The 23,444-nt window shown below is 36.0% G+C and overlaps 3 protein-coding genes across 5 annotated transcripts; 1 reads left to right on the forward strand and 2 right to left on the reverse strand.

Annotated features, from left to right (window-relative positions):
* Positions 1-698: 698 nt before the first annotated feature.
* Positions 699-5,533, reverse strand: LOC103146415 (major histocompatibility complex class I-related gene protein-like). The gene is made up of 7 exons (XM_007564324.2): positions 4,438-5,533; positions 3,230-3,493; positions 2,795-3,073; positions 2,103-2,405; positions 1,481-1,579; positions 1,281-1,304; positions 699-1,169 (listed from the first exon to the last, which is right to left on the reverse strand). The coding sequence occupies exons 1-7, from the start codon at positions 4,484-4,486 to the stop codon at positions 1,147-1,149; spliced, it is 1,041 nt and encodes a 346-aa protein (XP_007564386.1). The 5' UTR covers positions 4,487-5,533; the 3' UTR covers positions 699-1,146.
* A 105-nt stretch (positions 5,534-5,638) lies between these two features.
* LOC103146463 (uncharacterized) lies at positions 5,639-16,056 on the reverse strand. Its single transcript, XM_016677519.1, has 12 exons — positions 15,921-16,056; positions 15,031-15,297; positions 13,556-13,834; positions 13,150-13,452; positions 12,512-12,616; positions 12,385-12,402; positions 9,677-9,686; positions 9,081-9,160; positions 8,322-8,588; positions 6,918-7,193; positions 6,308-6,610; positions 5,639-6,181 (listed from the first exon to the last, which is right to left on the reverse strand). Exons 1-12 carry the CDS (start codon positions 15,964-15,966, stop codon positions 6,066-6,068), a joined length of 2,070 nt encoding a protein of 689 aa, XP_016533005.1. The 5' UTR covers positions 15,967-16,056; the 3' UTR covers positions 5,639-6,065.
* Positions 16,057-17,326: 1,270 nt separating this feature from the next.
* Positions 17,327-23,335, forward strand: slc39a7 (solute carrier family 39 member 7). 3 transcript variants are annotated; one of them, XM_007564325.2, is made up of 9 exons: positions 17,472-17,697; positions 18,275-18,438; positions 18,724-19,169; positions 19,530-19,698; positions 19,955-20,035; positions 20,137-20,265; positions 20,606-20,719; positions 21,638-21,834; positions 22,499-23,335. In XM_007564325.2, the coding sequence occupies exons 2-9, from the start codon at positions 18,345-18,347 to the stop codon at positions 22,751-22,753; spliced, it is 1,485 nt and encodes a 494-aa protein (XP_007564387.1). In that variant the 5' UTR covers positions 17,472-17,697; positions 18,275-18,344; the 3' UTR covers positions 22,754-23,335. The 3 variants fall into 3 exon arrangements, with proteins under 3 accessions (XP_007564389.1, XP_007564387.1, XP_007564390.1); XM_007564327.2 differs by lacking the exons at positions 17,472-17,697; positions 18,275-18,438 and adding an exon at positions 17,327-17,414; XM_007564328.2 differs by lacking the exon at positions 18,275-18,438 and having other exon boundaries at positions 17,477-17,697.
* The last annotated feature ends 109 nt before the right edge of the window (positions 23,336-23,444 follow it).

Consider the following 23,444-nt stretch of genomic DNA (forward strand, 5'->3'; position numbering starts at 1 on the left):
ATCTGACCTAGAAGTCAGAAAGTCAGAGTATAGCACCTTTAAATTCCTCTATAACTACTTCACGGATTTCGCCTATCACGGGTTATTTTCGGAACGCAACCCCTAAGAAAAATATTCGCTGTAAATGTAGTGTTTACTTATTTTTTTCCTACAGCAGGAGAAGTTTTGTCAAAAAAGCGTAACAGGCTAAATTTCAAAAATGTTGGAAAAACTTTTTTTTAAATAAAAATGTGTGGGAAAAAACAGTCCATATTCCAAACACATTCACTTAAATTTTCACTTTATGGAACATATTCACATTCTTTGACTGTATATCAAATATATTTTAAATGTAACTGAAGATATGACATAATACAACATATAATATTCAATAAAATACAAAGACTTAAATCTTATTGTATAGACTTGGTCATCAACTCACTACGTTGCCTGTAGGAATTTTTAATGTCCAGCAGGTGTCAGTATTGAGCGACACAGTATCGACACAGTATCAATACAGTGTTGCTATGAGTCGAAACGCCTCATGACGCCTCATTTACCCATCACTAGAGTTCTCCCAGTGTGACCAGCAGTCTGAAGCCTGTGACCAGTGTTCCCAGTATAATAAATAAATGTTTTATTCTTTCACTAAAACTGGCATTAGCCAATGAAACGCGGCCCCTGTGGTAAGGTCCATTGAAGAAGGACCCGACAAGGAACAAAGACAACAGGTGGACTTAAATACACAGGGAAGATAATTAGGGAATGAGACACACCTGGGAAGCAATCAAGGGGAAGAAGTCAGGACACCACAAGGACTCACAGGGGAACAGAACTAAATAAACACAGAAAAACCTCAATAAATACACAGAAAAAACAGATCCCAATATTTATGTTAGGACCTTTTACTCATTCTTATCAACTGCTGCCAATGAAGGTGGCATGCAATACAAATGATGGTAATAAATGAAATACAGTATAAAATAATTTTCCAAAGAACAAAAAAATCATTTATGTGTACAAATTAAATGACCTATGCTACTTTGAATAAATCTAACTTACTGTTTAATTTGTGATCATAAAGGCTTAAATACCCACAATCCCATTAGGAGACCAAAGTCAGAGCAGGATGCTGCATTTCTCCATCTTGATTCTCAAGTCAGTTTCTCAGAGAGACATGTTTTCAGAGTCTGAAGAACAAAAACATGCTGTTGATCTACTAATCTTAGAATTACTTCACCTATTATTTGGTGAAACACAAATTAAATGTCAGAAAAAGAGCAACAAATATTAGGACTTACCAGACATATATGGTCTTTCTGAAACTAATACAGATAATTTGGGTTTTAATATTTAAACATGTTACACAACTTTGAGAGAGAACACATCTTTATTTTATATTCTTCTATTTAATGTTACATTCAACATAAGAGTAAATTTATTTTATTCAGTTTGTACTTGATTAAGTTTGAGGAGGAATCCAGCTTTAAGGTGCTCTTACCATTCCTCTTCTTGTAGGCAGTAAATGCTACAGCGATGATAATGATGGCAATCACAACAGAAATGACAGCAATGACGATTCTTATCTGAGATGATTCATCTGTAGAAAGTCAAACAAAATTAACATTTCATGTAAGAACACAGGATAAATTAGAAACTGATATATTAATATTAATGCGAATATATCAATATTAAAAAACATCCACATTATTATTACATAATCATATTATTGTTATATAATATTACTGCTGTTAATATATTTACAAAACAGTAAAACCCATTTATTTGAGTATTTGACGTATGGTTGTGTGGGAGATTGGAACTATGATTTACAATAAGGGAAAATCCCAAAGGGGATAATAAAGTTTCTATCTATATCAAGCCATAGATGTTATAAAAACTGATGTATTTTTTGAGAAAATGTCACATAAAGGGATCTTATTTTTAAGAAGTGCTAAACAAGATCAGCAGTGTTGCAAACAAATTTTCTCCAAAAGTTTAAGTAAAGCAGAATATGTTTATTGTTTTCCAGACTTTCTGATTTAAGCAGAATTCATAAGCTTTAGCATACATGTCCAAAATACTGATAGTTATGATGCTGAAATATGGATATTTATCCTCACCCCAGTTGGTCTCGATTACTTCTTTATCCAACTTGATCAGGATTTTGTCCTCAGCTCCAATAAACTGAAACACACAGTCGTACCTCACCCAGTCCACAGGTGGGATTGATGAAATATCCAGATCAATATGATACTGGAATGTACTATCCTCATTGTTGAGGACTTCTCCAGGGTTCACACCTTCATGAATCTCCTCTCCATCCTTCCTCCAGAACATCAGGAAACTCTTTGGGTAGAAACCAGTAGCGTGACACCTGACGGGAGAGGAGGGAGTTTTCTGAAGGAGAGAAACTGAGGGGTAATCTGAACACGATGGGGGGGAAAACAGAAGAGGAAAGAGGTCGTAAGTATATGTAATCCAAGTTTATGGCTGTGTTGATTTAATTATGTTTCTATGACAATTTAGAGCAAGTTGGTTGAAAAATATGAGCAAAGTACTTTTACTCAAATGGCTTCAATCAGAACTAACTGCAAAACATAAGTGTTATTGAAAACATAATTTTAGAGATAACTCCTGAAAGAGAGGGATAAGCATAAAATTAATGTTTATGTTTCAGCTGACTGAATGGAAGTACATTCAGTCAGCTGAAGAACTGTATCTGTTTTAAACAAAGAACTTTGTCCAGAGACCAATGAGGTATTAAATAACCCATAGCATAGATCTGTGAGCAGATAACGGTGAAGAACTGTACCTGTTTTAAACAAAGAGCTTTGTCCATAGACCAGTGTGGTATTTAATATCTCATAACATAGATCTGTGAGCGCATAATGGTGAAATTCTAGATCTCGTGTATCCATATCCCAAAGCTGTTTGAGAAAAACTGCCTCTTTTTTCAGAGCAATCCATTTCAGTCCTTTTAAGTCAAATTCAACAAAGTCTTCTCCATCATAACCATACTTCAAAAAGCCCTTAAGCTCTTTAGTTTCAATGTTCAGTTGACAGCCTCCTACCATCTGGAAAGTATGGATACCTGAAACAAAAATATTTTTTAATGCTTAAACATGGCATTAATACTGTAGTGCAGTTTTAAGCAATATTAAATTGCAGAAGTGATAAAATAGTGATAGAATAGTACTGTATTGAGGCAGCAAGTGTGTTGACAAATTGACAGATTAATAAACATTACCTTCAGTTTGATTGAAGTTCTTCATAAGCTCAGCGATTATATATTTAAAGAAGGCAGGATTATCGATAAAGCAAAAACGTTTGAGAAGCTCAAATATTTTTGGATTATCACTAAGTAATTTTTTCACCCAGCCTATTTTTGCATCAATTGCTTCATTGTTACAATGAGATGTATCGATGTCATCCAATCTTCCAACCGCTTCAAATGGAAGGAAGCTTGTGAGCCCAGAGGATCCAGTGAAGTAAACCTTGAGAACGTGTGTCTCTGCATGAAAAAAAAAAGATTGTTTAGACAAAATGTATAATATTTTTTTATTATAAAAAGCTTGTCCTCTTGCTGCAGTCTTTGAGTGAAAATCTTTAATTTATATTTACATTATAAATATCGAGTTCTGGAGGGCATTTAGTTGATTGTAAATCTCTCCATTTTGTCTCATGTTTCTTTAAGAAATAATGTCATGAATTTACCAGATTTACACATAGCTTGAGGTTAGATCAATGTTTTCTAAAACCAGGTAAAAACAGATTATTTTTACATAAAAACGAACACAAGACAGATGCACTTTCTTAAAACCATTTGTGTATTTAACAGTTTGTTACAATATAAAAAACAATCTAGCCAAAGTGAGAGGATAATGTCTCTCAAAAATTATCAACTAAAAATATACATATAAATATACATCTGCCTTCTGTGTATGTCAGATAAATACTTGGATGATTGTAAAAAAGGCTCAAATTCAGCACAGTTATATAAAGACAAATGAGGTATACAATTCAACATCAGTTGTACAGAAAGATGCCCAATTTAATTTGAAAGCTGATAAGTCAATAAATAATTGATGGGAATCAGTTCTTCGATAAACTGATTCCCATTGAGTGAAAGCCGGTGTTCTTTGAAAACAGCCAAACTTCCCATAGAATCAACAATTAAAATATTTATTTAAATTAAATTATGCTTTCAAAGCAACTCCAAACAGGAGGGTTTTTAGTGTAGATTTAAAGCCAAGACGTTTCTCAACGGTTTCGCAGAAACAACCTCCTTGTCACGAAAGGTAACAATTCCCACACTGCTTTTTCTATACGATATGGAAAAGCACAGTGATATGATCTTCATAGTTATTACAGTTTAAAAAGTTAAATAAGATTTATATAACATCTTACAGGAGATGAAAAGAAGAAAAAAACATGCAAGGTTTTGCGTTTTTTTACCTGCAGATGAGCCTTGGCTGAACATGAGAAGTATCACTAACCACTTCATCTTGCTTAGAAAGCTGAAGTGTAAATGGAGACCTAAGGGAAAGTTTCAGTTGTTGAACTTGTTAGTTAAGTCTAAAACGGCTTAAATACCCGCCCAATTGCTCTTGGGCGGGTTTAATGTGATCAGTGAGTCAATGCTTGACTTAAACCTCTTGTCAGTTTGATAATATCTGTTATGTCCACATGACCATCCAAAGAACTACAAGTAAAATAAAATATGACTTCCTTGTAGGTCTGTCTCTGCCATTTTGAGGTTTTATCTGAACATTTTGTGAATCAGTATGTTACCTTTCATAGTGTATTGCAGATCGCAGATTAGAAAAAAATACACAATGCACTTTCATCTGGTGATTAGATATTTCAAACGGAAATTTCTGCATAGATCTTTTATTCTTTTTTTTCTTAGTTGATTGAAAAAATGTCTGTTATATCTTTGGAGTGGGGATTTCATCTTATCAAAAGAATAAAAGTAGTAAAGAAGCAATTTATTCTGTATCAGGCTTAAATAACTGTATATTGTCAAATATATCTTTTAAATGAACCAACTTATTCATGAATCCCTCATTAAATAATTTTGAAAATCTTGAAAGTTTTCCTAGAGGTTGTTTACCATAGTTCAATTTTAAAACAGAATAAAAATGGAAGTAAAAAAGGACAGGGAAGTTCTGAACGTGTTTTTGCACATGTTCAAAACTTTTCAAGAAAACAATGCTTTATTTCTCCAGGAAAGTGAACTACCTAAAAGTAAGTATCTATTACATGCATGCTTTAGGTGTGTGACTGAATCTTCTTCTCTTTTGGCTTTTTCCTTCTGCATTTGCCCAGTAATTAATATGTTTCAATACAGACAGGTTCTCTCCATCGTCTAGCCTTTCACCATCTAACTTCATCTCCTCTTTCACCATAAATCTCCTTCTGGTCTCTCACCCTGAGGCTCCAACATCATGTCCTGATGTAATCACTGTATCTCATCTGAACATGTCCAAACAATCTCAGTCTGGTCTCTCTAACTATATCTCCAAAATATCTAATATTAGTGGTACGTGTCTGAATAAAGTAATAGTGAGACTAAATTATTTCAACTGACCGATCGTTGGGTTATATAAGATCTTTATAAATACTGGAGCAGATGTTTTCTTTTTTTTTATTCATATTTTTTTTTAATTTGTTCTACATTTGGGAAGAAGATACATACATATGGATTATACAACAATCCCAAAGTCAGGTGGAGATAAAAACAGAAATAATATAAATATAGTTTATAATATAAATATAATGAGATCTTTTATTTATTTATTTTTCTCACCTGTTCACAGAGGTTTTTCACAGTCCTTATAATTATCTCATTATAATGAGATAATTTATGTTATTTTTTTTAACAGAGTGGCGGAAACGGGCTTCCATAAAACAGAGACTCACTTTGTTTTTAATTTTGTTTGAAACTTTATTTTTTTCAGGGAGATAAAACTTTTTTTTAATCGAAATAACCTAGCAATGCAGGGTCATTGCTATGAAGCCTGCTAGACTTTGTTAATTTTTCCAATAATTATCCTTGTGGTGTAGCATTAGAAAGAGTAGTACTACTCATCATTGTGGTTTCTCCTCCAGGCAACAAAAGCAAAAGTGCAGGCCAGTGCTGCTAAAAGCAGCAGAACCACTCCAATGGCAACACCAAGGTGATTTCTCAAAGAAAAACCTGGAACCATAGCAAAACATGTCAAATAACGACATAAGCAATTTGGTTGTGAGCCGTTTCAAGAGTTATTCCAGTGAAAAACAAAAACCAATGGAAATGATCCCTTCTTCTCTATTTGAATCCTACCTTGGTTTGTTCTGATCATGGTTCTGTCCAGCCTGGTGGTGATGCTGTCCTTCAAACCGGCGAATAAAAAAATGCAGTCATATCTCCTCCAGTCTTCAGCTGTGACTGAAGAAATATTGAGATCAACACTCATCTGGAAGGTCCCATCATTGTTAGGGAGGATTTCTCCTTTCTCCACGCCTTCATGGAGTTCCTGTCCGTCTTTCCTCCAAAACATTGTGGCTCTTTCAGGGTAGAAACCTGTAGCGTGGCAGGTGACCACAGAGGAGGGAGTCTTCTGGAGGAGAGACACTGAGGGGTGAACTGAAGAGACAGGCCAAAGAAATGTCAGCTCAAAAAGCAACAACTCAAGGAGAGGACATGAAAGTCTTAAACAAATATATCCAAAAACGGGAAAAATGCAGAATATATAGGAAATTGAATTCATATTAAAAACCAAATAGGAGGTTGTTCAATATTCTTTAGAACAATATGCTTTGACATTTTTAGTGCTGCATATTAAAATGGAATGATGAACACCAAAAGATATTAATAAACCATCACTACGAGCTTAAGACTGAAAAAATATGCGTTTATATCCAAAAATGAACTACATGAGTGGAGTTTGTACCTGCTGTCTGTAAGGAACTTTTCCCATAATTCAAATACAGCTTAAGAAAATGTATGCAGTCCTCAGTCAAAGCATGCTTCCAAAACAGACTACTTCCATCTCTGTCCCAGTTGTGCTTGTTAATGACAGTCTGATGTCTTGGACTGATCCATGTCAAGGTTTTCAGGTCGAATCTTATGAGGTCGTCACCATCATAACCGTATTCATTAAAGCCATCAAATTCTTCGGTTTCATCGTCCCAAAAACATCCATTTGTCCTCTGAAAAATGTGGACACCTGAAATAAAAACATAAAAAATGTTTGGATGTAGTGAGATGACATCAAAACAGCAAGACATCTTTCATCAAAGACAAGTGAGTGTTGAGAGACACTGTCTAGTTTCTGTCAGCATATAAATGTGTCTGGTACAAATAGCATGTATTATCTTGGATCATAGATTAAGGTCTGTATTTTAATCTTCATGTTTGCACTCATGTTTAAGACTTTTATTTTGAAGTTAGGGAGGAAGTAGCTCTTGCATTGTAAACTTGTAGACAGAATAGACTAATAAAGTCTTAATATGGAGCTGATGGACTCCATATTAATCATATTAATCTTAGTCAACATCAGAAAAAAAAATCTCCAAAACTAACTTATTTCTGCAGCAACATTTTCAGTACTTGGAACAAAGTTACATATTAACATAAATACTAGCTTTAAGCAATTTTTGAGCACTGAGAGAATACCACAAATACCATGAATATTCATGGTAGCATCTAAACATGTGAAAACCTTGTTGAGATGCTGAACTAAAAGCATATTTCACAATTTTAACTCTCCAGAGTTTTAAAAACTTACATTTATGAAACCTTTATTGTAAATGTGAAAAAAAATAAATAAAAATACTTCATTGATCATTATTAACTGATAGTCAATGTACATTGTCAACATTAGGCACCCACAGAAAAAAAAAAAAACAAAAAAAAACTATTTTTTTATTAAACAGCATCATGAATAACTGGCTGATTCCAGAAAGGAGAAAGGTGCAGCTATGCTTTTTGAACTTGTTCTGTTTAGGAATATCAGATTTCTGATCTGTTCACAGATCTTTATCTGTGAACAGATAAAGATAACAGGTCTGTAGTCTGTTCTGTCAAGATGTCTGTTTACCTCCTTCTGGTGTCCATTTCACTTTTGACATAGACAAGCATAAAAACTGCAATGTAGTCAAACCTGGACAAGAATATTTCACAATGATTACCTATTTTTAACCCAGGTTAACAAAATGTGGAACCTTTGCTCTGTTTGTGGAAACCAAAAGAGAGATTTAAGCAATTAAACCAGATATATTATTACAGTCTTAAGAACCAAACATTTATAATGGTCCTACATATATATAGTCATCTTACAAAATCTGTCACTTACCCTCTGACTGGTTGAAGCGCTGTTTCAAGGTTATGATTGTCGCTTTAAAGTCCAAGCGGTTTAACAAGCACTTGTTATTCAACCACTGCACATGTTGAGGATCATCTTCAAATAGTTTACTCATCCAGTGCGTTTTGGCTTTTGCATCCTTTAAGCTGTTGTCACAGTATGCCACCACTACACCATCAACTACTGCAGATGCCAAAAACTCTGGAAAATCTGAGATCCCTGTAGTGGCAGAGAGGATATACCAGAGGGAATGTGGTTCTGTGGGAGAAAAGCAATTCCCTGTAAATCTTTTTGTTTACATGTATATTTCTTAGTAAAAATCTGTTTTTCTGCAAACAAATTTGCATGCAAGTCATAGTTTACACTACAAATGTTGTTAAATTTGTGCATCAAAATTTAACAACATTCTTGCAGTGAGCCAACATTGCTAACCCCTATACCACTATGAAGCACCAATAGTCAAAGCATAGTTAAGTTTTATATTCTATTTGAAAACAGGAGAAACATCATTTCACTGAACAACTCACGGCAGTACATAAACATTTTATTTCCTGTTTACACAGACTAGACATTCAAAGCATCTGTTTCCAGGATCAGTCTCTACTGTGAAGTAATAAACCACCAGGCAGCTCCATAAACAAATGTATGCAATTCAGAGGTCAGGCTCACTTAATTTCCAATTATAAGTCAGCAAAAGTAGCTTTACTTTTCAGTAATTATGAATTAGGAGTAGAAGAGGGAAGACTATACCCAGAGATACAATATGACAGATGAGAAGAAAAGTAAAAAGCCTCTTCATCCTCTTATGATGCTCATGGATAAAAACATCTCTGCAATCAGAAAAGCATGAAATCTGTAAACTTTCTTAGCATGTCAACTTACCTGCATATATTTTTACTCAGCTGTGTTTACAAAAAAATTTGGTGACACACTTATGGAGAAGAATTAGCTTCCTGTGTCCAGCAGTTTATTTGTGTTTATCCATGGAAATTAGACTCTGTTGCCATTAGAAACATAAAATTTAGATATGTTACAATTGTCATTTATTAATTAAACCTTTCAAAAGCCATGTCTTTTTAAAAAAATATGTAACCCAAATCACAGTGCTTTTGTAAACAGTTACAGTGTTTACCACCAGAAAGACATGGCTGGATCTGCTTTAGTAAACAAGAAAATGACAACTAAAATCAAACAATAAATTCATATTTGGCTTAAACAAAAATCAAAACATCTACACTCTGGGAGAAATAATTAAATAAACAAATAATTTCGTGATTTCATTAAACGTGCTGTCACCATCTTGGGTTGTGTTTACTCAGCATGCTTGTAGAAATTTGCACACTCACCTGTTACGTCATGCTGCATTTAGGAAATTCTTTGTGGTAAATGAAAATTAACTCGTTTCTAGATTAGAAAACCGTTACTGCGTCAGTCCAAAGCGTCTCTTCATGTTACTGAAATGACAGAAGAACCGTGACAGAGTGGTCACTTGACCAATAGGAGAGCAGGTTTCATCCCACATCACGCATTAAAAGGCGGAAGCAAGAGGGAAAGTGAAAGTAGGACTGTGATGTTTAAATTAGCAGTGTCAGCAATAGATTTTAAGGTCTCTGTGTTGATACATGTGTAAAATAGAGAGATTTAATAATCATCAGACTCATAGCCAATATCTTATGTACACCATAAAAATCTTTGCAAATCTATTACCAAAATTATCATTTTATTGTGGCTTTACGTTGACGTTTTTAAAGCCATTTTAACCCTTGAGTTTACAAATGGGTCCAATCGACCCCACACCCATATCACTTTTATCAGTTGCCTCAGTCCTCGCACGCACAAGAGTTAAGAGAACTGAATGTTTCGATGTTTCAGTGATTTCTAATAACAATTAGCTAAATAGTTATTAGAAATAACTGTTAGCTAAATAGGTGATTTCATGTATGATCTTTGTCTCCCTCTAGTGGAAAGTTGCTTAAGCATACATTTACTAAAAAGTCAAAACGATCTACAAATTATGCATTTCGCCCCAGATACTGCAGAAGCTGCACAGTGCACATGCAATTTATTAAACATTAATCTGAAGAAACAAACAAACAAGAAACAAAACAAATAAACACTATGTTAAGAATTTGTAACAGTTTGCTCGGACCTTCTTTTCTTATTTTTATTTTCCTCCTCAGTTTAGAATAGAAATAATTATGATTTTTATTTTTTTTAAAGTGTCTACTGTACAAAAACAGAAAGAAAGTTTATTACAAAAATAGCATTGTAGAAATAGGTCAAAAACAAATATCTTCCTCAGACTATATAGAAAATTGGACATGTCGGATTAGTAATTTCTATCTCCATGTTCCCAAAATGTTTTCAACTTCCTGTGTGAAGTTTTCATCTTAAGTTTTTATAAATATAAGTACAATGACAAGAAAATAAGCAGACAGCACTGCAAGAAAATTACTAATCATTTTATTCTATGTGGTTTCAATTGTTGGCTGGTCACCATCCATCCATCCATCCATCCATCCATCCCTCCCCCGAATCGCAAGGGTAGCAGCTTTAGAAGGGAGACCCAGACTTCCCTCTCCCCAGCCACTTGTTCCAGCTGGGAGAGGGAGAGCAGGGTGGATGGGCTCTCCCTTAGAGATGGTGTAAGAAGCTCGGCCATCCAGGAGGGACTCAGAGTAGAGCCGGTGCTCCTTCACATCAAAAGGAGCCAGTTGAGGCTTGGGCATCTGGTCAGGATGCCTCCTGGACGCCTCCCTGGTGAGGTGTTCCAGGTGGAGGGACTATGTCTCTCAGTTGGCCTGGGAACGGGATTCCCCTGGAGGAGCTGGAACAAGTGGCTGTTTATTCTGGTCAGCATAAACAGCTTAATTGAAATTACGCTAATTTTAAAATGTTTTAAGCCACATTATGTAGTTCATTAGGACAAACTGAAAACATGTTTTCAAAAGTTGGTGTAATATTCTAATTTCAGACGTTTAAAAGGATGTGTTGCTGTGTGGCATCTTTATGTTTCAGTTATGCAGAATCAAAATATTCTTAAGTTTTACAACCTTTGTTGTTACTTCTGACACAATTGTTTCACCTTTTTTCTTCAAAGTTGTCCAAATTCTGACTAATTTTTGCAATCAACAACTTTTGTTAAATAATATATATATTACATGTGTTTGTACCAGGACATTTACAGTTGTTTCCTACTAATGAGTTATTCAGTTCTGTTTTGGAACTTAATATGACTGTTTCCTTTTTTCACAAGCATGAAAAGTTTGTCTGATATTCATTATGTCAAGAATTTATTTTTAAAAATGCAGTGGAAGGTGAAAACAATGTATTTATCTGATATAAATTAATATGAAGTTAAGATAACATGTTACACACATAAAATCTGCTAATATAAACACTTTTTATGAAAAAATGGCCTGAACTTATATTACACTTTTATCCACAATCAGAGAAATTAGACACTAAGTGAAAGGGTCAATCTACAACAGAGCAATTCTAGGATAGAATAGAATAGAAACTTTACTGTCATTGTCACAGGGGCGGGATTAAAAGTGCCATCAGCCAGTGCAATATGCACGCAATAAAAAAGCTAAAATTTGCTAAAAAGACAGATATACACACATCAAAGTATCGGCATAACATATAAAATTGGTCAAGCTCCAAGGTCAGCAAAACAACTGTTTGGGTTGTTGCATCAGAAAATGTTCATTCACAGCCCCTGATGACCAGACATGGCTGCACTAAGTGAAACTTATGTCTAATCCAGTATATTTGCCATCTTTGTTTGTGTATATTGCTGGACACAGTACCAGTATTAGCTTTCTTTGGCTCTGAAGCCATTGAATGTGTGAAGTCAAAAATGTTTCTGAAAAGGTCAATTTATGGACTTTCCCCACAGTCAATCCTCATCCTTTAATCTTCTCCTGTAAAGACAAATTGTTATAATATGAAGTCTTGTCTGTTGCAGTGGATATAACGGCATTCACTGATTAAAGAAAAAAAAAATGTATCAGATGACTTTGTTAAATATTCTTAAATGGTGAATAGTTACCATCAACACGCTGGAAGCCTGAAATGCAGACAATAAGTACCATAAAATAATTAGTGATTCACCAGTTAAAATATCTAAAACATGAATTTTGAATTCTGTCAACTGGTAAAATTCAATTTTTCCTCACCAGTACGTTTCTTCAGCCAGAGGACAATTACAGCAATCACCAGAAGAAGAAGAAATCCTCCTGCAATGCCTGCAACAGGAGCAACTGGAAACTCTGGAGGATAAGCTGAGGAGGGCCAAACATTTACAAAATTAAGCAGTGCAGAACTAAAATGTCTTCTTTATGACTGGATATTGCGTTACAAAATTTGAGTTTAATGCAAAATTGCCCACATTAAAGAAACATATTGCTTTTAAATTTCTGAGTGAAAGAAAATACTGTCTCTAAGCTGCAATATAATTATGGAAATTTTATCTAAAAAAGACAAATCTCTTGTTATGTATACCTTTAAATAAATTTGCACAACATTGGCAGAAAAGGGGCAATCTCTCAATTATAGTTGCCATTTACTATTCTTTCCAATGTGTCTTTGGCTTTAATTTTTCTAAAGAGCCCATGAAGACATGTAATACATAGCTGCATGCAACATAGGGATCCCTTTTCTTATTTAGCCATGTTTGTGCAGAAAAGATTATAAAGTGTCATGTTTATATGTGGAAGTACCCAGAACAAATATGTTTTTGAGGGAAACACATGTTGCTCAAAAATCTCAGTTTGCTGTCCTAAAGAAGTGGTACCATCACAGCGGTGTGTCTTACCCCAGTTTGTATAGATGACAGATTTATCCAGAGTGGTTTTTATGTTGTCTCCAACACCAGAAAATTGAAACACACAGTCGTATCTCCTCCAGCCATCAGGTGGGACTGATGAAACATTGAATTCAACACTCATCTGGAAGGTCCCATCATTGTTGAAGAGGATCTCTCCTTTCTCCACATCCTCATGAATTTCTTCTCCGTCTTTAGTCCAGAACATTTCAGCTCTGCCAGGGAAGAAACCTGTAGCGTGGCAGCTGACCACAGAGGAGGGGGTTCTCTGGAGCAGAGATATGGAGGGGTTTTCTGCAGGAAGAAAATACTCATAAATAAAATATATCCATATAATATCTGCAAATGTGGGCTTCACAGCTATAAATTAACAACTGTATAAACTGAATAAACATACCTGTCCTCTGCAGAAAGCTCTTTCCATGGCGAATATAATTTTTCAACCAGTCAGGACATTTGTAGATGTAATAGTTTTTATTATGTTCTAATCTAGCTTTCTCACCATCCCATATGAGTTTTGTGAGCACAGCTTGTGATTTTGGAGCAGTCCATGTCAGTGTCTTCAAGTCCAGGGCTAAGAAGTCTTCACCATTATAACCATACTGATTAAACCCTATAACCTCTCCAGTCTCATCATCCCACTCACAGCCATTCATTCTCTGTAAAATGTGGGGACCTTAAAGAGAGAGAAAAATTCAATACAAATAGAAGAACACATTTTATCAACATAAAGGGATCTTTATGTACCTATGTAAAAATAATGAAAGATACCTGAACTTGTGAGACTGACTGTAGCTTTAGCATGTCACCGAAATTACATTGAACATTTTTAAGGGAAACCAAATTGATCAAATTAGGCTGAATTTAGCAAGAAATGACATGAACAAATTAAGCTAAAATTAGGAGAAGAACATATGGATTAAAGCATAAATTTGCAATGAACTACAAAGTAACATGAAAGCACAGGAAATTATTCCTTTGATGAAGACATGCACAAAAAGGCCAAAACAAAACTCCACAGTCAAAGGACACTGCATTGCTTTACAGCCTAAAGTCAATGTCATGGGAGACATTGACTTTCTGTTTGCTTGCTCTAAGGTTTATGTTACAACAATGGGAAAAAACAGACTGGATATGCTGGCAGCACATAGAGTAGGTCCAGTAGTGTTGTTGGTATTGTTTTAAAACAGAATGGAAATGCAAATAAGAGCAATAATAGAAATTCAAGATTCTCCAGATACTTTTATTTTACAACTGCTTTAAAAGAAAAACGCAAAGAGGAAAGTTTGCTAAAGGCATGTTACTTCAGGCAGAGCTGCTACTTTATAAAATTGCCTAGAAAGCATGTGAGAAAAGTAGACTTTTTTATTGAAGTGGAGTAACATGTGAGTTAAATTGCCTCAAAAAATCTTCTTGGAATCATGTATTTAAAAAGTTAAATTAAAATCTAAAACTATATATTCAGGATCTATAGTTAGATTCAGAGTCTAGTCTTGAAAAGACTGAAATCAATTCAAGACTGAAGACACTTGCAAAATACAAATACGACAGATTAGGGGATCACAGGAAAACTTTTTTATTTTATTGTGCTTTTATGTAATTTCTATTAGTATTTGAGTCACATTTGAGGTTTTAATTTTTGAGCTAGTTAATAGAAACTGGTGGGAGGCACAGCTTTTCTACATCCTTCATCCATCTGCCAGGATTGAAGGACAGACTCTACCACAAAATTTGCATGGTGGGTAAATATACAGAGTCCACAGATTTTTTCACTTTAAAATTACATTTAATTTAACCAATCTAAATATATGACAACACCTAAACATTATCAAGAAGGTGGCAAAAAGTAGTTAAAACTATAGAGCAGATTACCTTTGGTGAGGTTTAGGCGTTGCTTCAAAATGTCAATGTTTGCCCTGAAGACATGCTGACTTCCAAGACACTTCTGAGAATACCACTCCAGGTGCTCAGGATTCCTTTCGATCAGTTTCATCATCCAGTCTTGTTTGGGCTTGGCTGTCTTAATGTTGCTGTCACAGTATCCCACCTGAACTTCATCTACTGTTGCTGCGCCGAAAAACTCTGGAAAGTCATGAACTCCATGGGTAGCAGTAAGAAAATATCTGAGGGAATGTTTCACTGAAAAAAATGTATATCATTAAAAAAGTAACTATTCTTTACCCAAAGAATTTCACAAACTACATTTAAAGGCTAAAATCGTTATGTTGATTTAAACACTGTGGTAGCCTACTTCAATCTGATGTAGTAATATCTGTGTTGTGATTATTTACTTGTTGTGGGGCAAAAGATAGTCTTTTTTATTCCTTTAGAAAAGAACCACCGTTAAACATTTAAACACAAGTATGTGTCCCTTATTAGGACACATACTTTTGGTTTAATATACATGTAATGGTAGCCAGATTAGCCTGTTCGGGGTCAGAATGCTGTCTTCTATATAAGGCATGAAGTATCTTACTTTCATATCCACTACAAAACGTAATAGCGTGATAAAAGAATGGACACATGATATGACAAAAAAACAAAACAAACAAAAACTTTTGTCTGCGAATAGGTGGCTATAGATGCAAGCGGTAGCTGATGATGAACGGATGTGTAAGGGATTTTATAAATAACATAAAAATTGCAGCGTTTCAGTGTTGAATGAACAAACGCCACGCAGGCCAGGCCAACCTTTGACTTAAAAATGAAACTATCAGGATATTGCGCTGTCACGGAAAACGACACATGCGACATTGTCTTACCCGAAGAGGCAACGTGAAAGAGCAACAGTAGACCAAAGCAGTTCATGATCGCGATTTGTTCGAGCTCTTCAGAGGTAGAATCAGCTGTATAAACATAACGGAGCCAAAACAACCTGCCGGAAAGGGGCGTGTCCACTTCCACTGACGTTGTCACATCAAATGCGGAAAGTAAGCACAAAGGTGAGGACTTAGGGGCAATAAAAGAGGTTATCTTCAAGTGGGACTGACCCTTTGCACCTTGTTGCATTTTGGACAGACACTTTGGTGAAGGTCGATCTACTCCTAAGTTTATTTATTATTTATTTAAAGTTCTACTATGTTAAATACTTTCAAATATTTCTGTATTATTCTGAGATTTATGACTTATTCCTCTCTTTTCAAAAGAGGAAAAAAAAACCCTGAAAGGTATTTTTCTGAACCTACATAAAAGAACCACAGACAGCATAAGTGAATTTTATGGCCAAACTTTTGCAAAAGGAGAAGACTCGGCAAACTGCTCCACCAAGCCGTTCACAGAGCCTTCTGCCCTCTCTCTGCTAGAGCAGGCCTTTTATTTGGGAAAACAAAAGCCAGAAAAAATAAACAAAAACAGATGGCAAGCTCTATCTAACACACAGGTCATCAAGCCCTTTCCCTTGAGAGCGATTTCTTCCAAGGGTGGAGGGAACGATCAGTTCTCAGGAACACAGATATTCAACACAGCAATCAAAAAGTTTTAGCACATCACATCACTACTGATTAATATTAGACTGACTAATAATCTAAAGTAATCAAAAAATCTCTAACAAACCCAATACTTTTAGACACCCTGGGACGGGGATTAACCAATCATTTTGAGATTTAGGTCGCTCAATCGAACCATCACACACAGTCCATGAGAATTTGAAAACATTTACTTTACTTGCTAAAGTTATCAGCTGTTTGAATATATCCCCCCTCCATAACATGAGGACAAATTAATGTACTTTAATTGTATTTATTCCTCTCAGCATGGTCAACAAATACAATAGATTTGGGAACATTTCCCTTTATTTACCAAAGTTACCTGGGGGGAACAAAATTCACCTGTTTGAAATAATGTGTCCCACCTCCATGGCAACAAATTAATTTACCAAGTCTTTAACTGGGTGTATTCCTCTCACCATGGACAAGAAATCATGCAGATTTGAAAACATTTGCTCTTCATTTGCCAAAATTAGGGCGCAAATGAACTTGAAATATGATCTGTGCAAAATGCATGTCTTGAGAAAAGACAAAAACGTGGATGAACTGAACCAGGCCGTTAATTTGAATGACCTTTTTACTCACATTAAACATTTGATAAATTTTCCAACATTCAGCTGATTATCAAAAATGCTCTGCTGTATTCTGCAAACGCTTATCCAGCGGCTGCTAAACGACGGAACTCCATCCTGTCCTTCAGGATGCTCCTGATGTTCATCTCGCGATATTTCGTATCCTTATTATCTTTTCTTTGTGTTCTTCAAATTACAGGTAAGGTGTTGCATAAGTATACTTTAAAGTTTCACGTGTGTCAATTCCTGTGAAGTTATTTTCTATTCTTAGTCATACATATATTTAATCTCTGGTGTGCAACGAATAGAGATGTAAACATGCTTGGAATGAAACGTGTCCCCGCGAGATTTTGAGGAGTTTAGTTGTGCAAATGCCACGTCTGACAAGCAGCATCAACGCAGACGGAACTATCAGCACGTTTACCTCTCAGGACAAAAAGTTATTTAGTAGCAAAACGAGCCGAGATATTGAACACTATTTGGTGAGACTGCACTGATTGTTTTTCATTGTATTCCGCACTTTGTAGCGATGCTCAGGTTGCTGCATCAAGCTAGCACATTCACTATTTATTAGCTTCCTAGCTAGCTCTGCTGCAGGCTCTGTAAACAGCTTGCAGAAACCGGTGGTGATTGTTTGGTGGTCGGATTTTACTGTTTTCTGTTAGATGATAGGTGGTTCTTTTCTAAGGGAATTAAAAAGAGTATCTTTAGTCCCACAACAAATAAACAATCACAGAAATTACTACATCAGACACCAGGCTACCGTCAGTGTTTGAATTATCGTAAAGATTTTATATAGACTTAATTTATCAGCTGGTTTCGTTATAAGGAGAAAAGCTATATTAAATATCTCTGAAAGCTGTAGACAAATCAAAATCAGATATGTAGTTTTTGGTTTAAGGCTAATAGTTTCTCGTCGAAAGAAGAGAAGATTTCAGTGTTGATGATTCAACAAAATGTAAAGAAGAGGGATGTTACAGTATTTCATGCACTCCAACCAGATAGTCATGTATACCCGTCTTACTTATTTGTATCTCTCTCTCTGCTACTAAAACCAAGCTGTGCTGTCCAGACATGGAGGCTACTAGATCTTGTCGTTGATTGGAGTAGAAGATCTGAGTCCTGTAAGATGGGAGGCTGGCGGATCCGACTTGGTTCACATATGCTCAGTTTGATTGAGATCCGGGGAGTTGAACGGCCAAATCATGACCACAAAGACTGTGGTATTCTCCTCATGTCACTCTTCCACTATTTTTGCTTTGGGCCAGAAGGTCACAGACATCACAGAATATTGTTTCTCTCCTGACTGATCTGTGTTTATGCAGTTCCTTATGCAAAACACTGTGATTTACTCCTATAGTCTGATATTCAAAATTATAATTTGTCTTGTTTACATTTTTCTTTTGCTTATATTGAATTTATTAACACAACATAAGCATAACAGTTGTCAACAAAAAACAGAAAAGTTTTCAGTTTTTTTTATTTTTTCTCATTTCTCTTTCTCATAGGGTCTAATATGGGCTGCTTACGTCTGCTGACACTGACACTGGCTGCTTCTGCTGCACTGCTGTTAACCTCTCAATCGGCCACTGCTCACAGCCATTCCCATGGTGACCACGGGCACACTCACCATCACCACGGCCACTCCCACGGTGAGGATGATGGACACTCCCACGGCGCTCAGGTGAAAATGTTCCACGGAGCGAGCAAGTGGAGCGCTGAGGCCAACCTGCCTCAGCACGAAGAGGAGCATCACCATCACGGACACGATCACGGACATGGACACGCACACTCCCATGATCATGGACACGCACACTCCCATGATCACGGACACGCACATTCTCATGATCACGGACACGCACATTCTCATGATCACGGACACGCACATGGATCAGAGAGAGCAAAGAGAGAAGCAGATGGAGAGAAGCGTGACTTAGTGGAGCTCTGGACTCAGGTACGCTCAGAGGAATGTGTTGCTATAATTGTAAAAGGTTAAATTTTTATAAATATAGCAACATAGTAAACATCTTGCTATAATAGTAACAAAGATGGAAAATCTTTATTTGTTTGAAAAGGTAGAAGTTGTCATGTTGACTTCTTGGTGGTCCGTTTGGCGATTGATATCACATTTTTATGTATTGAAATAATCTAAAATCTAATTTTTTCTGGCTAAAAACAATCTCACCACTAAGCTACATGTATTGATCACTGTCTTTGATCATGATCAATTCTACCTTTACAAACTCGGCCACTTCCCCATCATGTAACATTTCTGAGGAACGTCTGCCATTGAGTTGATTTTAATTGTCTGCAGGCAATCGGAGCCACCCTGCTGATTAGCGCGGCTCCTTTCCTCATCCTGTTTCTGATCCCAGTCCAGTCCAACAGTGACCAGCACCAGAACCTGCTGAAGGTGCTGCTGAGCTTTGCGTCTGGTGGACTGCTGGGCGATGCCTTCCTGCACCTCATACCACACGCTCTCGGTAGGTTCTCTTTTGTTTGTTTCATAGCTTATAGAAATGTAAAGTTTTATTCAGAATTGTTTACATTTCCACCACATGAAATCATACTGAAAGTTTTACATAAGAGTAAAAAAAAGAAAGTCTATATTTTGCTATTTCAATCAGTCTTTATGTTCTGTTTCTAAATTGCTTTATTTTACAGATCAGAGCTGCAGACTTTGCAGTTTGACTTTTTAAATGTAATTCCTGTTTCCTTATGTCATTGTATTCTGCATAGATCCTCATTCCCATCATGGAGAGGAAGATGAGGAACACGCTCATGCAAGCGAAGAGTCACATGACCACGGTCACTCCCATGGTATTCCTGGAAGCTCTTTTCATTCAGCTGCTATGCAGTAAAGTCAGCGATATTCCATATCAATATTTTCCACCTGTAAACTGAAACTTTTCCCAACACAGGAGCCGCCCACGGTCACATGATGTCTGTTGGTCTGTGGGTTCTCGGGGGAATCATCGCCTTCCTGGTTGTTGAAAAATTTGTGCGTCTGCTGAAGGGAGGACACGGACACTCCCACAGTCACTCTCATGGTGGGACAGAAATTTATGAACAGAATTTCTTTTCTTAAGATTTATATTTAGAAATATTTTCAAATGTGTTTTTGCTGCTGATGGTTTCTGGTCCACTGTGTGAATTTAAAGAAAATACTTATTTAATCAAATGCATTATAGTGTATACGGCTATGAACAATAAGGCACTGATAAAAACAATCTTCAAGTTTGGACACTTTTAGTGGATGGCAAGTGTATTTACGTCATCTTCCAATGTTTGACCACTAGATGTCATCCTGGGCTGGAATACGTCCTTTAGGATAATTGATTCTTACCTTTGTGAGGTAAATTATACATTTCCTGGATGTCCAACTTTCAGCTGCTGCCAAAGAAAAGGGCAGTGATGGAGAAGAGGAGAAGGAAAAGAAGACAAAAGAGAAGAAACCAAACAAAGGTGCGAAGGCGGCAGAGCCTAAGGAGAAGAAGGGCACAGGCGAGTAACCTAATTTCCTGGATGTTTCCTGCTGCCTTTCTCCCCTCTCAGGTTCCCTCGGGACTTAACATAGTAGGTGCTTTACAGTTTTCCTCTTTAAAATGTGACACTTTCAGGAAGCATGATCAGTTCTCAGCACAAAACATTTTTATAGTCAACGATGACCAAAAATGTTTTTTCTCATGAAAAATAAGCTCACTTTGGGTGTAGAAGTTTTTTAAGCTGCTATGCAATGACAATCTCATACTGGCCCAAGAGCAACAAAATAAAAATACATTTTTTTTTTTTTTTTACAAACATCCAAAGGATTGACTTGAATATTCCCACAACTCTAATTACAGTAAAAGCAACAATAATGGATCAATTAAAAAAAAAATGGTTCTTTGGAAAAGTGCACACATTTAAAAGTTGGCTTGTTAACTGTTCCTTTAAGAACATTAAAACACATCAGGAGGAGGTGTGTCTAAACCTTGGTTACTTCCCTACAAATGGAACAACTTCATAAGAAAACAATTATTTAAAGAAAATATTATGTGGTTCATCAATTGTTTATTTTCTCCATCCTCTTTTTTTCTTTTTGGTTTGGTAAACTAAATCTTACTCAGTAAAAATAAAAGTTGTATGTAAAAAGAATTTTTGAATTTGAACTGACAGACCACATGTGGTTAAGCAGAATTATTATTATACATATTCTTATTTGATGTACATAAAAATGCCATTTCTGTTTTGGAAAAAAATCTAAACTTGAGCTAGTGTTGCTTGAATTCATGTAATTTTTAAATTTTTAAATTTTTCAGGTGTTGAACGTACCTGAACACGTCATCAGTCACGACTGATAACTTTTCATGGTCATATATATATGCTGTCATTAAACATCATTACTTGGTAAAAACAGTTTCTTTTTCTCCATGCAAACAGAAATCAAGGTGTCTGGTTATCTGAACCTAGCTGCTGACTTCACACATAACTTCACCGATGGCCTGGCAATCGGAGCGTCATTCCTGGTCAATCCAGCTGTTGGCGCTGTCACCACCCTGACAATCCTGCTTCATGAGGTCCCACATGAGATTGGGGATTTTGCCATTCTTGTCCAGTCTGGCTGCACTAAAAAGAAGGTACTTACATTGTACATTATTTTGTCCTTTTTTCTAAAGATGCCGTTTCAGATTGGTTGTATTTTCCTAAAAATGTAGAATTTGACACAAACTCCATTAGTGTAAAAACAGGATAATTTTCTAAAATGGAGCAGGTTTGAATATGTATTGTAGTATTTGCTTCTGCAGAACAGATACCTCTGTTTGTCTCAGATGTCAAACTCAGCAGATTCTCTCTGGAACGATTTATGTGCCCTTATTGTGTAACCAGAGTTTCAAGTTGCAATTCCTGGTTCAAAGTTTTTGTGTCTTTTCTAAGTTAATCCAAGGTTTTCTGCTTCCATTTAGGCATTACAGTGGGATTAAATTTGAGATAAGAATTAGTAAAGTTTATTGTTGCAGTTTTAGTTAAAATATAAAGGTTTCTCTGTCCAAACAGAAAGTTACACAATATTTGAGTATGAAGGTATAAAACGGTGAAGTATGTTTATGATAATGGAAGTAGCTTAATTATGTAACAACTAGGAATTGGTAAAAGTGGTAATTAACCCACATTTCCCAATAGTCCCCTAATCATTTAAAACACATGTACTAATAATATTGAATTATAATTTTAGCGTTTCTTTAAAATGAGGAGGTGTGTGTAGGTGATAATGAAGCTGAGTTTCTGTTGTTCCTCTGTCAGGCGATGTGTCTGCAGCTGCTGACCGCAGTGGGAGCTCTGGCCGGGACGACTTGCTCCCTGCTGGCTGAAGGTGTGGGCGCCACGGCGACCGCCTGGATCTTACCCTTCACAGCTGGCGGGTTTGTTTACATCGCCACGGTGACGGTGCTCCCCGAGCTGCTGGCGGGCCGCTCCAGTTTCGGCCAGTCTCTGATGGAGATTCTGGCGCTGCTGTTTGGAGTCGGCATGATGGTCCTGATCGCAGAGTACGAATGAAGCGCTTTTTGTTTTTTTTGGAGCGGACAGAAACTTTTACAGTACAAAAGAAAGAACGGAGACACTGACAAGGAAAAATACATTTAAATGAATTTTTGTTTTTATTGCTTTTTTTTTTCTTATCAAATTGAATTTGTCTTTTTTTTGTTTTTTAACCAGAAGGGTCAATGTTTTCTGGAAGAAAAAAAAGAGGTATTGAAAGAGATTAGTGGATAAAAACTGATATCAGAATAAGGAGTTCTGCAGTAGTATAGTCTGTAAATTCACCTGCCACTTATGTTAAAACAACCATCCAACTTTCAGTGTGACTGCTGCGTAAAACGCAGAGCAGCTCCTCAGTACAAGAGAAGAATGTTTGTTCTACAGTGACCTGCAACTATGAAGTCCTATTGTTGGATACTGAATGTTAGCTTTTTTTACATTCCATGCAAAATGATGATGTTGCTTTTGTTGATGTGACAAACTGTGCATCGCGTTTTACATTTGATTTAATTTGCTTGAAGAAATATTTTTCAGTACCTTGTTTTCCTGAGATGAATTTTGCTGAATGTCCCCAAATAAAGACTCATTATTTTCTAAGTATCATCTGATTCTCAATAAATATTAAAATAAAGTGTATATCATTTAAGATAATTTATGTGATGGCACAAAAGTATTTAGAACCTGTTTAATGAGGATCAAATCTATCCAT

Source organism: Poecilia formosa, unplaced genomic scaffold (assembly GCF_000485575.1).
Source record: "Poecilia formosa unplaced genomic scaffold, Poecilia_formosa-5.1.2 Scaffold158, whole genome shotgun sequence".
Taxonomy (NCBI): Eukaryota; Metazoa; Chordata; class Actinopteri; order Cyprinodontiformes; family Poeciliidae; genus Poecilia; species Poecilia formosa.

Coding starts and splice junctions, on each gene's coding strand:
- LOC103146415 (XM_007564324.2), bottom strand. CDS start 4,486: ATGAAGTGGTTAGTGATACTTCTCATGTTCAGCCAAGGCTCATCTGCA. Junction 1,580..2,102: donor AGTAATCGAGACCAACTGGG/GTGAGGATAAAT, acceptor GACTTTCTACAG/ATGAATCATCTCAGATAAGA. Junction 1,170..1,280: donor AGAAAGACCATATATGTCTG/GTAAGTCCTAAT, acceptor TTTGTTCTTCAG/ACTCTGAAAACATGTCTCTC.
- LOC103146463 (XM_016677519.1), bottom strand. CDS start 15,966: ATGAACTGCTTTGGTCTACTGTTGCTCTTTCACGTTGCCTCTTCGG. Junction 15,298..15,920: donor CTTTCACGTTGCCTCTTCGG/GTAAGACAATGT, acceptor CATTTTTTTCAG/TGAAACATTCCCTCAGATAT. Junction 6,611..6,917: donor AAGTTCCTTACAGACAGCAG/GTACAAACTCCA, acceptor CTGTCTCTTCAG/TTCACCCCTCAGTGTCTCTC.
- slc39a7 (XM_007564325.2), top strand. CDS start 18,345: ATGGGAGGCTGGCGGATCCGACTTGGTTCACATATGCTCAGTTTGATT. Junction 18,439..18,723: donor TCATGACCACAAAGACTGTG/GTATTCTCCTCA, acceptor TCTTTCTCATAG/GGTCTAATATGGGCTGCTTA. Junction 19,170..19,529: donor TAGTGGAGCTCTGGACTCAG/GTACGCTCAGAG, acceptor AATTGTCTGCAG/GCAATCGGAGCCACCCTGCT.